This window comes from Hoplias malabaricus, chromosome X2, assembly GCF_029633855.1.
Source record: "Hoplias malabaricus isolate fHopMal1 chromosome X2, fHopMal1.hap1, whole genome shotgun sequence".
Classification (NCBI taxonomy): Eukaryota; Metazoa; Chordata; class Actinopteri; order Characiformes; family Erythrinidae; genus Hoplias; species Hoplias malabaricus.
Window position 1 is genome coordinate 50,976,418 of NC_089819.1, and position 12,992 is coordinate 50,989,409.

At 41.8% G+C, this 12,992-nt stretch overlaps 1 protein-coding gene across 4 annotated transcripts; it reads right to left on the reverse strand.

Annotated features, from left to right (window-relative positions):
- Positions 1 to 350: 350 nt before the first annotated feature.
- Positions 351 to 8,971, reverse strand: LOC136676371 (GTPase HRas-like). 4 transcript variants are annotated; one of them, XM_066653319.1, is made up of 7 exons: positions 8,768 to 8,971; positions 8,485 to 8,592; positions 6,158 to 6,287; positions 5,744 to 5,922; positions 5,501 to 5,660; positions 3,930 to 4,053; positions 351 to 3,149 (listed from the first exon to the last, which is right to left on the reverse strand). In XM_066653319.1, the coding sequence occupies exons 3-6, from the start codon at positions 6,266 to 6,268 to the stop codon at positions 3,934 to 3,936; spliced, it is 570 nt and encodes a 189-aa protein (XP_066509416.1). In that variant the 5' UTR covers positions 6,269 to 6,287; positions 8,485 to 8,592; positions 8,768 to 8,971; the 3' UTR covers positions 351 to 3,149; positions 3,930 to 3,933. The 4 variants fall into 4 exon arrangements, with proteins under 4 accessions (XP_066509416.1, XP_066509419.1, XP_066509418.1 ...); XM_066653322.1 differs by having other exon boundaries at positions 6,158 to 6,337; XM_066653321.1 differs by lacking the exon at positions 8,768 to 8,971 and adding an exon at positions 8,740 to 8,758.
- Between the last annotated feature and the right edge of the window lie 4,021 nt (positions 8,972 to 12,992).

Here is a 12,992-nt window from a genome sequence, read left to right on the forward strand (position 1 = left end):
AAGGACTGGCACCCCCTCCAGGGTATGTTACCACCTTGTGCCCAATGATTCTGGGTAGGCTCTGGACTCACTGTGACCCTGAACTGGATAAGCGCTTACAGACAATGAATGAGTTCCAGAGTAGCAATAAGATATTTGGCTTCACCAGCTAACAAAACAAAGCAACCGTTCATGCATCTTGCACCAAACCCCCATAAATAATTAGAACAGGGTTTTCCTAGTCTTTTAAAACAGGAATTGGTACTCTGGGGACCCGTATGGCATTGCTGCAGTATGGGTGTGTTGGCTAAAATGGTGGAGATACACTAGTTACACTGGTAAACTTTTCCATTTCCATCTTCTGACTTGGGCCTTGTTTAAAAAGATTGGAATGTGATGCATCTCATGTTTGTTATAATTCAAGAAAAACAAAGGCTCTGGATAATTTAACACTTTTATCAATCTTCTGTTCTTCAAACACATCAGTACTGTACAGTGTATGCTTGACACATCAATTAAAGAACTAAACATTAACCTCCGCACACACACACAGACACAAAGTGAGATCGGTGAAACTAAATTCATATTCCTAAAGCTGCTGAAATGTTCTTTTTTGTGGAAATTGCAGACTCAGCTTTAATGCTTTATTTTTAGGAAATGACTGGCTGTGAGATTCCACAAATAAAACGAAATGAAGTTAATTTAGCAGCAAACCCTCAGAGAAACCAGCATCAGAAATTAGACAATAAGAGTCTTGTTTCAAAGCTTTCAGTTTCCAGTGAACATCCAGGCTTATTATCAATACATAACCATGTTAGTCTAGCTCATGGGTCACCAATCTTACCAACCAAGCAGATTCACACTTCATAGCTATTAAATAGTCTGAAGACTTAGACAAAATGACCCTTTGTGGCATTTGTAGGTAGTATTAGTGACCCCTGCGCTAATTCTTGTAGAATAATGCATTCAAATTGTAGTTATTCTATTGTAGTTTTAACACAACACATTTAATCATAAGATGTTCCATAACTAGTAATGCTATAGTAATAAAAGTAATAGTTTAAAACCACAACTCAATGTGGTAATTGGTGTCATAAGCGTGCTGACAATCTGCTGGAGAGAACAATAAATTCCAGGCCCCTGTTTTTACTAAATCACCTCAACAGGTCATCATCACAAATCATTTATATCAAGCACTTAAGACCTTGAAATTACATTCAACAAAGGGTCATTATCAAACCATAATAAAGGAGACTGAAAAGACCAAAAAGAAATTTAACCCTAACTCATACTTGCATCCACAATCAGCCATGTCGAATAGATGCAACACATTCAAAAACTTCCTAATGCATTATTATTATTATTAGGGCTGGGTATCATTCGTATTTTTCACCACTGACAACTCAACTTGGTTAGTGACGTGTTCCATGCCTTATGTTAAAACCCGAACCAAATAGAGGTCTAGGTGTCTAATCAGTTAGCACGGTCTAATCAAAAGGCATTGATGTTAACAACATGCAACATAACTGAGGCAGCCAATCTGCAGTTTAGTTTTGGAACAAGCGAAGCTTACTGGCTCACTGATGCTGATAAGAAATGACACAGTTGTTTGATACTCAGTAGCATTAAAGTAATTAGGTGAGTACCACAAAAGTATTAGATTTCGATACCCAGTCCTACAAAAGACCCCTCCAGCACTAGCTCTATTCACTAAACGAGACCACGGTAAAGCTCACATATTGCTACGTTTTATTGAGTGTAATGTTGTAGCACTTTTGCTAAAGGCCTCGGTTGCTGCAACAGAAATTGGCAATTGCAGCAGTCCCTGATAAGAGACAGGGGATTACTTTATGTTAATTCATGACATTTATCACCGGTAAACCACTTAGAAGTAAGAGACGCATTCGAAACTGAAGAAGCATTAACTGCTACTCATTACTGCAATTTAAAGGCAACATGTTTCTAATGAAGGTGGTAGAAGTTACTGCTACGTATCACTAAGCAGTTCTCACTTTCAGTTACAGTCGGACTAAAATAAGAGATGCACCATTACAGACAGGAATATCATAAAATAACAAGCCCCTAAAAAAGATCCATTTGATCCTCATCTCCGGACAATCTGATAAAGGAGACAGGGAGGAGGACTGGTGGTACGACAGATGGGGAGAGGAAAGAATATGACGACATGAAGTCATTAACAATAATAATAAAAAAAGAAAAAGACTCCAAACCAAGCCACAATGTCTCAACCCTAGGCCCTGAGCAGAAATAAAGCACAGTGATGAGCAGAAATACAGGTGCTTTAGGCTTTCAAGGTTGCAGTATGTGCAATTCAGTTAGAGCCTGCCCTCTGTGGAATAATCTACCAGCACCACATTCCCACGTTCCAGAAACCCACGCTTTTATCATAAAGCAGACCAGCCTTGTCCAATGTGTTATATTCCACTAGCTTTTTCTTTATGACGTCTGGTGTCTTTTAAATACAACCCAAGAAGAATAGGAAATAGAAGAACCAACTGAAAACACAGCCCTATGCCATGTGCAAATCAGTTAGGTGTTTTTTCCCTTATCGCTGTACCTTTGTGATCACCTTTATATGAACTATTGCACTGGAGCTTATGAGAATCGCAGCCTATCAATGAAGAGCCTCTTTGTCAGAGAAGTCAGTAAATATGTACATTACATTTAGTCAGGCTCCTCTTAACCAAATGTTATCCAATATTTTTTTTCTATTATCATTACATTTGCTAGTCTAAGCATTATCATGTGTTGCAAACCCACACAATAAAAAGCTCTACTCTCCTCCGGTGTTGGTCAAAAGTCCAAAGCTGATGAGGTGATACGTGACGTTATTTCGTCAGCTATTGTTTCCAGTCGAGAGTAGATAGAGGATTAGCGTAGATAACATATTTTTTTTTTAGTGTGGCCGTCCTTAACACAGTCCAAGCAAGCCCAGTGTTTAGACCAGTGTTTGAGGTAAATATTCTGTAAGCTCCAGTGGAGACCAGAGTCAGAGTTGTCCCTCAGCAGACAGATGTGGATTGTGAATCCACTTGTGCCAATGTTAAGAGTTTCCTTTTACACACTTTCTCCCAACCTCTGACAACTGTGGAGGCATTGCAGTGTCGGAGCAGCCGCTCCAAATGTAGGTTTCAGTTCATTTAAGTAACCTGTAAAATGGAGAAACAAGAATGAACAAAATGATCATAAACTACTGATGATATACAGTGGAACCTCTACTAACGAACGCCTCTACTAACGAACTTTCCAAGATACGAACTGGGAATTTGAATATTTTTTGCCTCCACCAACGAACCCGAGCCGGCGGCTGGAAATGACCACTGACCCCAATAGGCGAGTCTCCCAGCGCCCAGACTAGAGTGAGCTTTTAAGATTAGCAAATTGTAGCTTTAGCAATTTAGCATTAGTGTAAATAGCAGACATCGAAATCCGTGATAAATTAAGCCGTATCTACGCTTCGTCTCCCCACATTCACCGTCTACTCTCCGTTATTCCACCCCCCCCCACCTCCCGTCATACAGCCAGTGCCTGTGCTACTCCTCCAGCCAGTCGTCACGTCGTCAAGGTAGCGATGTGTAACCACTTACAACTTTATTTCTTTTTTATTACTGTTTCCACTGTATTTCTTTTTTATTTTTAGTAACGCTACATGTATTTTTTTTTACTAATTTGAGAGTGTTGTAAACATATATCAGTGCAAAAAGGGTGACTTTCGGTGGGGTGGGGGCTGGAACGCATTAATTGCTTTTCCATTATTTTAAATGGGGAAAACTGATTCGAGAAACGAACTTTTCCCACTTACGAACCGGGTCACGGAACGGATCAAGTTCGTAAGTAGAGGTTCCACCTTATAGCTCATGGCTGACTGTTAACAGCTAGTCACTTAACCTAAGATTCTTTATTAAAGCTGTGAAAGTGAGAGGACTTGCCTAGTCATGATACCACACAGCGGCAGTTCATGCAGTCCTGGCCATTATCGTCCGGTGGATTCAGCTTCCTCAGTTTGTGCTGCCTGATTTCACGAACCAGTGTGTAGAAAGCATCCTCCACTCCCTAAACACAAAAACACTCCTCATTAAAGAGCTTTCCTGACAGGATTTTACTGCATATTCTTACAGAACAAACCAAAGTTCAATTATATTTATAGAGCACTTTTAACAACAGCCACTGACATAAAGCAACTTTACAGAATTCAGAGTGCTTGCCCCAAGTGAGTGCCGCTGAGGCGACCGGGGCAAGGTAAAACTCCCTCAGAGCATAAGGAAGAAGCCTTGAGAGGAACCAAGCCTCAGAAGGCAACCCCTCCCCAGCTCCTTTGGTACATACCAGAGTACAGCAAACAGACAAATAGACCAATGGAGATTTATAAAAGTAGACCAGTGTGAATGAAGAATGTTAGCGTTATAATGAGTGTACACCATGATGAGTGTGTTAACAGCTGCGTTATTTACTTAAAGCCTGGCCCCAGTGGTCCACTCATGACATGACATTGAGATACTTGGGCACATGTGGATGGCTCCATGGGAAAATTCATGTTGAATTATTTATGTATCAATATACACACACTACTACAATATACTGTATATCATCGCTGTCCAATTAAATACATGTATCTCCATTTATGTCAACATTTACTACATCGCATTTTAACATAGTGGCTGTCATTCACATCGTGTGAATATTTTATGACGAATGAACCAATAGAAATGCTCCAAAAAAACTTGGAATAAAATCATTCCTTCTCCTGTAAAGACACATGCTTTTCTAACGGACAGCAACAATATGTAACATTACTGAACAGTACTGTTCTTGTATTAAATGACTGTAATACTATTAGTAATAAATTAGTAATACTATTAGTATTAGTATATACTATAACTCTTGGAGTGACAGAAGCCAAAAAAATATAGAACCAGGACATCACCGGTAATTGGCCTGTAATTCTGTGTTTATTTTGACTAAGCCATCATCATTATTTTAGCCATGTTCGGAATTTGCTAATGCACCTACCGTAAAATCTCCCCGTCCATTTTATTTAGTTCATCCCACATTTCCTGGTACCACACCGTTTATGGTTTCAAAGCTGCTCAGAGCGTACTAAGTGAGTTAATAGAAGAATTCTACACGCAAAATCTTCATAACGAAAAGCTAAAGATGTAAACAGACTCAATCAACATGGTCTGATGAACTATAAAAACGAAATTACAAGAAAACGTTTCACAGTGTTGTGTGGAACCAGACGGCTCAAGATTTAAATGCCTATAAAAACCTACCACACAAAAATACTCTACATGTTCTGATTTCATTACATATAACATTTCTGAACACGTGGAGGTTTACTGGTGGTAAATAAAATGGCTACTGCACTGTTGACATCTCAAACAATGGTTTCTACCACAATCAAGTTTCTCTAAAACTCCACAAACCGCTCTGAATTACTTTGCTTACATCTCAACTTTTATTAACTCCGTCAAGGAGAGTTGTGTATGTGCACCGTCACCTGTCTTGTCTTGGCAGAGGTTTCGATGTAAGGAATGCCGTAACTTCGAGCCAGATCCTGGGCTTGCCTTGTGTCCACTGTACGGGCTGGGAGGTCACATTTATTACCCACAAGCACCATGGGCACATCGTCAGAGTCTTTTACTCTTTTGATCTGTTCCCTGTGAATCCACAGAGACACGGTTCAAGAAAAGAAGCAGAACCCTTGTTGACTTAAATGAATTACTGTGGGGTATTTACTGACCTGTACTGATGGATATCTTCAAAAGACTTGGTGTTGTTAATGGCAAAGACACACAGGAAGCCTTCTCCTGTCCTCATATACTGGTCCCTCATAGCACTGTACTCCTCCTGACCAGCAGTGTCCAGAATGTCCAACAAACACGTCTCCCCATCGATCACAACCTGCTTTCTATAGGAGTCCTGAGGAGGAATAAAGGTCTTTGTATTGGGATTTCTTCTCAGATTTAGCAATACTTCAAATAAATATAGATTACATTACAAACAAATATACTAAAGACGTCAGTACAATTGGTTGACGTAAAATTAAAGCAATTTTTCCAGGTCCAAAAGTTCATTGGCAAGAACTGGAATGAGGATTACGTTAGAGCACCAATTTAAAACAACCAAGCAACCCTTCAAATGTGGTAATCCTTACCTCAATAGTTGGGTCGTACTCATCAACGAAGTGGTTCTGGATCAGTTGAATTGTGAGGGCACTTTTGCCTACACCACCAGCACCAACCACCACTAATTTGTATTCCGTCATCCTCCCAATGTTGAAAATGCTGGAATGGAGAGAATACGAGGGCCGGGGGTCAAAAAACAAGCCAGGCTCCTGCACGAAAAGTAATTCGGAGAGTCTAGAAGGTCCAACGCCAGAAAGCAGATGTTAGTCAATTCAAATCCTACTTATGTTTCTAAGAAATGATGACAGCACACCAGATGGCTGTAAGTTAAAATGTCCCTGCCCTCTGTTACAACACTCTACTTTCAGGCATCCAACTCTTCCTGAGCAGTGCATAGCAGCCAGTCACCTTGCCTTTTGTTGCCATGACAAATGAGGCAACCTTTTGTGTAGTGACGTACAGCCAGGAGAAAAAAGGAAGCTATTTTGGCAGACAAGCGAAACTCCCCTACTGTCACTGACCGGGTTTTCCCTGTCAAACCCTGCCAGAGCTGCTTTACACTCTGCCAGACCAGTCTGCTTGGCTCTGTGGAAAACAACTTCCACCAATTAGCCCGCCCCTGTTCGGGATTACGTTCAATATTTAGGAATGAATTACACCATTCATGAATAATCTACAGCAGGTCCAAAAGTAAGGGAGGTCTTATGGATGGTCCACTTTGTAGCTCATTAAAATATCAAACTACATAAAAACTGCCTCTTGGACCTAGATTAGTAATGGATCAGCAAAACTACATTATCAATTTTTTTTTGTAATCCAAAAATCTGAAAAAACTAAAGCAAGTTTCTGGTACATCTAAGGGTCCCGCATTTATCATTTTTTCCTGAAATTCACTGATAATATTCAAAACTAGACCTGCCTACATCTTATGCTGGCACTGTAGGTAAAGGAGGAGCTGGGTTCATGCTCTAAACTATAAACATATTTAAAATTCAAAACCAAGTTGAGTTTTAAGAAGCTTTGAATGACAAACTCTATCTAGTTTTACCACTAACAAGCAAAAATGCTTAGAATCTATACAGATAATAAGCCATTATGCTGGTAATTGTGAACACTCCCCTACTCTGGGGTCATTTAGGTTTGTTCACTTCACAAGACACTTCCATCAAAAATTCGGTCTGAAAACCTATTTTTAGCGCTTCCAGTTATTTCCTAACTGTCCAAAGGCTTTGACTGTCTTTGCATGGAACTAATCCCAAAATATTATATATAGGTGTGTGTGTTCATTTCTGCTAATAAATCTCAAATCTTCAGCTTCAGGTACCTTTAAATAAGAAGATTAACTGAAGATTAAGGAAATAAACGTTTAAAAGACCCAATATTAGAAACAAGCTGTGGGGGAAGGGAGTACCCATGGTCTAACAGGTTTCCTGCTTCCCCCACAGCTTGTGGCTAAAATTGGACCATCGTCAAAGTTGTATTTTTCCTCAAGTCTTATCACCACGTACGATCGCTTTCTCTCCCGTTTATATGAGACAGAGAAAAGAAAACTTTTTAACTGATTTCTCCTGTTGTCTAGAGATTCATATCAAACATCAGGGAGCCGGTGTCATATTTACCCACTTGTTACAACATGGACTTGTGAAGGGCTTATGATTTATTGCTTACGATCATTATTAGTAAATTGTACGTACTGACGTACAAACAGTTAAAAACACTTAAGGCTATGAGTTAAAAAAAATAACAAAACAACAAAGGCAAGTAGATTATCTTGGGTTTGCATTCCTTACGTATTGTTTCCTCACTATTCTAAGAAAAGTATTCTGTGCTAAAAGGATGAAGAGCTGGTCCACATCTCTCCAAAAGGAACAGTGGAAAGAAATACAAATTATTTATATATTTATTTAGAACGGGGCGTTACCCTCCAGTGACCAAAAGTGAAGCTCGTGAAGCTGATTCAGCTCGTGCACAGGGTGTGAACAGGAGGAAGGTCGAGTTGAAAGTGCGTTTAAGGACAATCCAACTGGAATGACCAACTTTCACCAAAAAAAAATGAGATGGATCTTTGAGGTGGAGCTGGTTCAGCCCATAGAGCAGCCCCTGGGCTCCAGGCCGCAATGCATGACATCACTCTCTCACTCTCTTATTGATCCCTCTGCTGGACAAATGTAAACAACGTGAAGCAGCTCCGTCCACTGCAGCAGACTTTCAGCAAAAAAAGCCCTGTACACTTCCTGACCTCTGGAGTGTATATTTAGGACTGTTATGAAGGTGCATGATGTAAAATGGGAAATTAAAAAGGATCCCTTGTGAGTTTCATGGTTATGGGGTTGGGTGGTGGTTGTGGTGGCTTTACCTTTTATACAATAAACCTGTTCTCTGTCGAAATGCACGTAGAAGGACTTAACCACTAAGGCTGCTTTAGGCTGGGGGCTGAGTTGCATGAACAGAAAACTGCAGCAAACTATCAGACAAAACAGAAAGCAGGCAGGATAAACTACAGGAGCTTTGATTTGGTTTTCTCATCGAAATCATAGGTTCAAAACGTACCAATGACCCAAAATAACGTAATGCCCTATAAGCACAAGACTAAGGAACAGTACACACTGACCATTTCAATCAAAGTGTGGACTACTCACACAAATACGGTTTTGCTTCTTTGGCTTCTCCACCGTCGAGGACAGAAATAATGAAGATATCCTGAGGTCAAACCCGGCCTTCAAACGAGAGAATAACGTGTGCACGTGTTCCCGAACATCTGCACGATCGAAAAACACGGATTTTGTGCTTCTTTGCCCGATTAGAAATGATCTCAGGCGACCAGTTTGCTGTCTGACCGCCACAGCGCCGACCTCGAGTGGGTTTCCGAGTGTACTTTTGGCTTCCCACCCGTTTTGCGACATGCTCCGCCCTGCTGCGCGTGGATTGGCTATCAGTTCATACACAAACAGCTCGCCAATTGGTGGACGGCCTGTGCGCTCGAAAGTTCAGCCAATCGTAGTGCAGAAGGGCGGGAGCTCTGTGTGACGCAAACAAGCCGAGGAGCTGCTGCAGCCCACACCCAAATCCTTACAACTTCAGCACATGCATTCAGCCCACAACAATACAGCGCATTTCAATATGAAAGGGCGGTTTATTCTACTTTAAACGCCTCGGAAGGCCGTTAAATATCATAAACAACATTAAGTTAAAACTAAAAACGCTATACCGTATCAGGTTAGGTCTTATATTGATGAGGGGAGCTACGCTTGTCTGTTATTTTTAATTAATATTATTTAACCAAATCTGTTTTCACCACAGTACAATGCAGATGGTCAACCCTCAGCCAGGGGTCAGTAAAAGGCCAGTTTGAGAGCACAGGCACAAGTCTTCTTTCACTCATGAACCCACAGGTTAAATCACTTTTAATAATAACTACATTGTTGACAAATTTGTCTTTCTGTTAAGTCTGGAACCGAGAATTTAAACTTTTATAGGATTCACATTGCAGCAATGTAGGCATTTTATATCTATTCCTGTGTGGAGGTGGGTGTATATTTGAGGGAGTGGATTTGAAGTTAAAATACTGCACAAATGACCATTCATTCGAGATTAATATTCTAAAGCGTTCCAGTAGAGGGCAGCAGACTTCAGGTTATGGCAAGACAGTAACGTTTGTCTTCAGGCCAGTGGGGTCATCTCAGTGTAATTTGACCTACTGTACTACATACTAGACCACACGAGCCACAGGATCTGGATAACCTGTGCTTCTCTGTTCCTATACTAGCTATATACATGATAACCCAGACCTCAATCCACTGTGAATTTAATTTCTAATTTATTTTGTTATTCATTGTTTTACCTGGAAGGCCTGTTATGCAATAAATAAATGAACAGAATTGAGCTAAACACTAAAGCATATGAATGGAGAGATAGTTCATAGTCGCCACTGTCTCATACACATAGTCATGATGTGCTATACATTTTCAGTAAAGGTCTGGAGTGAAAGCAGCCCAGTCAAACTCTGTGGCTAAGAAGGCATGCTGATGTAGCATGTACATAATGAGGCCTGGCTCATTGTCTTCCTGAAATGACCATGGACACTTCCCAAGACAAAAATAATGCCATTCCCTGAAAACCAAAAAAAAAAGCCAACCAATTTCTATTCTCTTTAAGTTACAGCTGTTATGTAACGTAAGATGTTTACTATCAATATTTAAATTCCATTCACACTTGGGATTTACACGGCAGTTTTACTTTAATGTTCAAAATGCAAGAAAGGTTAAACAAATGCAACACAAAAATCACTGTGAGATGGAAAGCTGACTGCAAAACAGCACACTTTTAATTCACATTATTTGGTGATGTCACACAATCAAGTCATCATTCATTCATTATCTGTAACCCTTATCCAGTTCAGGGTCGTGGTGGGTCCAGAGCCTACCTGGAATCATTGGGCGCAAGGCAGGAATACACCCTGGAGGGGGCGCCAGTCCTTCACAGGGCAACACAGACACACACACATTCACTCACACACTCACACCTACGGAAACTTTTGAGTCACCAATCCACCTACCAACATGTGTTTTTGGACTGTGGGAGGAAACCACACTCCTCACAGACAGTCACCCGGAGGAAACCCACGCAGACACAGGGAGAACACACCACACTCCTCACAGACAGTCACCCGGAGGAAACCCACGCAGACACAGGGAGAACACACCAACTCCTCACAGACAGTCACCCGGAGAAAACCCACGCAGACACAGGGAGAACACACCAACTCCTCACAGACAGTCACCCGGAGGAAACCCACGCAGACACAGGGAGAACACACCAACTCCTCACAGACAGTCACCCGGAGGAAACCCACGCAGACACAGGGAGAACACACCACACTCCTCACAGACACTCACCCGGAGGAAACCCACGCAGACACGGGGAGAACACACCACACTCCTCACAGACAGTCACCCGGAGGAAACCCACACGGGCACAGGGAGAACACACCACACTCCTCACAGACAGTCACCCAAAGGAAACCCACGCAGACACAGGGAGAACACACCAAACTCGTCACAGACAGTCACCCGGAGGAAACCCACACGGACACAGAAAGAACACACCAACTCCTCACAGACAGTCACCCGGAGGAAACCCACGCAGACACAGGGAGAACACACCACATTCCTCACAGACAGTCACCCGGAGGAAACCCACGCGGACACAGAGAGAACACACCACACTCCTCACAGTCAGTCACCCGGAGGAAACCCACGCGGATACAGAAAGAACACACCAACTCCTCACAGACAGTCACCCGGAGGAAACCCACACGGACACAGGGAGAACACACCACACTCCTCACAGACAGTCACCCGGAGGAAACCCACGCGGACACAGAGAGAACACACCACACTCCTCACAGTCAGTCACCCGGAGGAAACCCACGCAGACACAGAGAGAACACACCACAGTCCTCACAGACAGTCACCCGGAGGAAACCCACGCGGACACAGAGAGAACACACCACACTCCTCACAGTCAGTCACCCGGAGGAAACCCACGCGGACACAGAAAGAACACACCAACTCCTCACAGATAGTCACCCGGAGGAAACCCACACGGACACAGGGAGAACACACCACACTCCTCACAGACAGTCACCCGGAGGAAACCCACGCGGACACAGAGAGAACACACCACACTCCTCACAGTCAGTCACCCGGAGGAAACCCACGCAGACACAGAGAGAACACACCACAGTCCTCACAGACAGTCACCAGGAGCGGGAATCGAACCCACACCGTGCCGCCCCTCAAATCATCATATAAAATGAAATGTTATCACAGAAATATCATAAATAGCTTTTAGTGAGAAGAAAGAGATTACAAAAAACGTGGTCTCTAACCAAAAATAGTTTCCAATGCCATAATCATAATAAAATGATGTCTTATTGCTGTCTAAGAAGCACAATCCTTTTAAATCTAGGATATAAAATAAAATAGAACTAAACTAATTGTGGGTAAACAAATGTAAATGTCTTACAATTAACCCTAACATCTCCCTTAAATTTGTTTACAATGTGAGCACTTGTTACCCACAGACCCAAGCCTATCAGAGTGGACTGAGAGACAAGGAAAAAAGAAAAGAAATTCCAAGTCAAACGGCCTTTCTCTGACTCAACACTCCTTCCTCTCCATGTCTCCTATTCTTCAGAAAGACTGCCCGGTTGTCACATGGTCCTTTGTGTGTCCACCATGTGAGCCTCTCATTGGCTGCTCCGCTTGAAAAAGCATCCGTAACCAAGGCGACCATGAGGAGCAGCTCCACTTCAGTTGTCTGCAGAGGCCTTGGAGAAGTCACATTGATCCATTTTTACAATCTGTCTGTCTTCTCTGCCCCTGTCTGTGCTCCTTTCCCTTGTGGACGTTAAGGGCTTCAAGAGGTGAGTCCAACTTGAACATTTCTATCTTTTCCCAAGGACATATTTCTGTTCTCGTCCTGCACTCTGTCCCTCATATAGAGCTATCTTCACAAACAGCATGTGACTGGCTCTTTGAAATGCTGACATGCTGTAATTACACTGCTGTGTGCTGGACCTTTAGCTTTAAACACAGTTTATTTTCCTATCAGTTACATATTTAAAGGGTTCTTCACTTGTAACATTTATCTGTTCAGAGCTGGTTTAATTCTAAAGGAGAAAGTGAGGCTGGACAAGAGTCAGGTTGTCAATTTATTACATAACACAAGACAAATGAAGTAAAATGTAGGATATGGGCCCTTTAATATTGCTGCACATGTATGAGTAGAATTTATTTATAATAATTAACAACAATCGAATGGTAACAATAGAAAATATTCATTCATTATCTGTAACCGCTT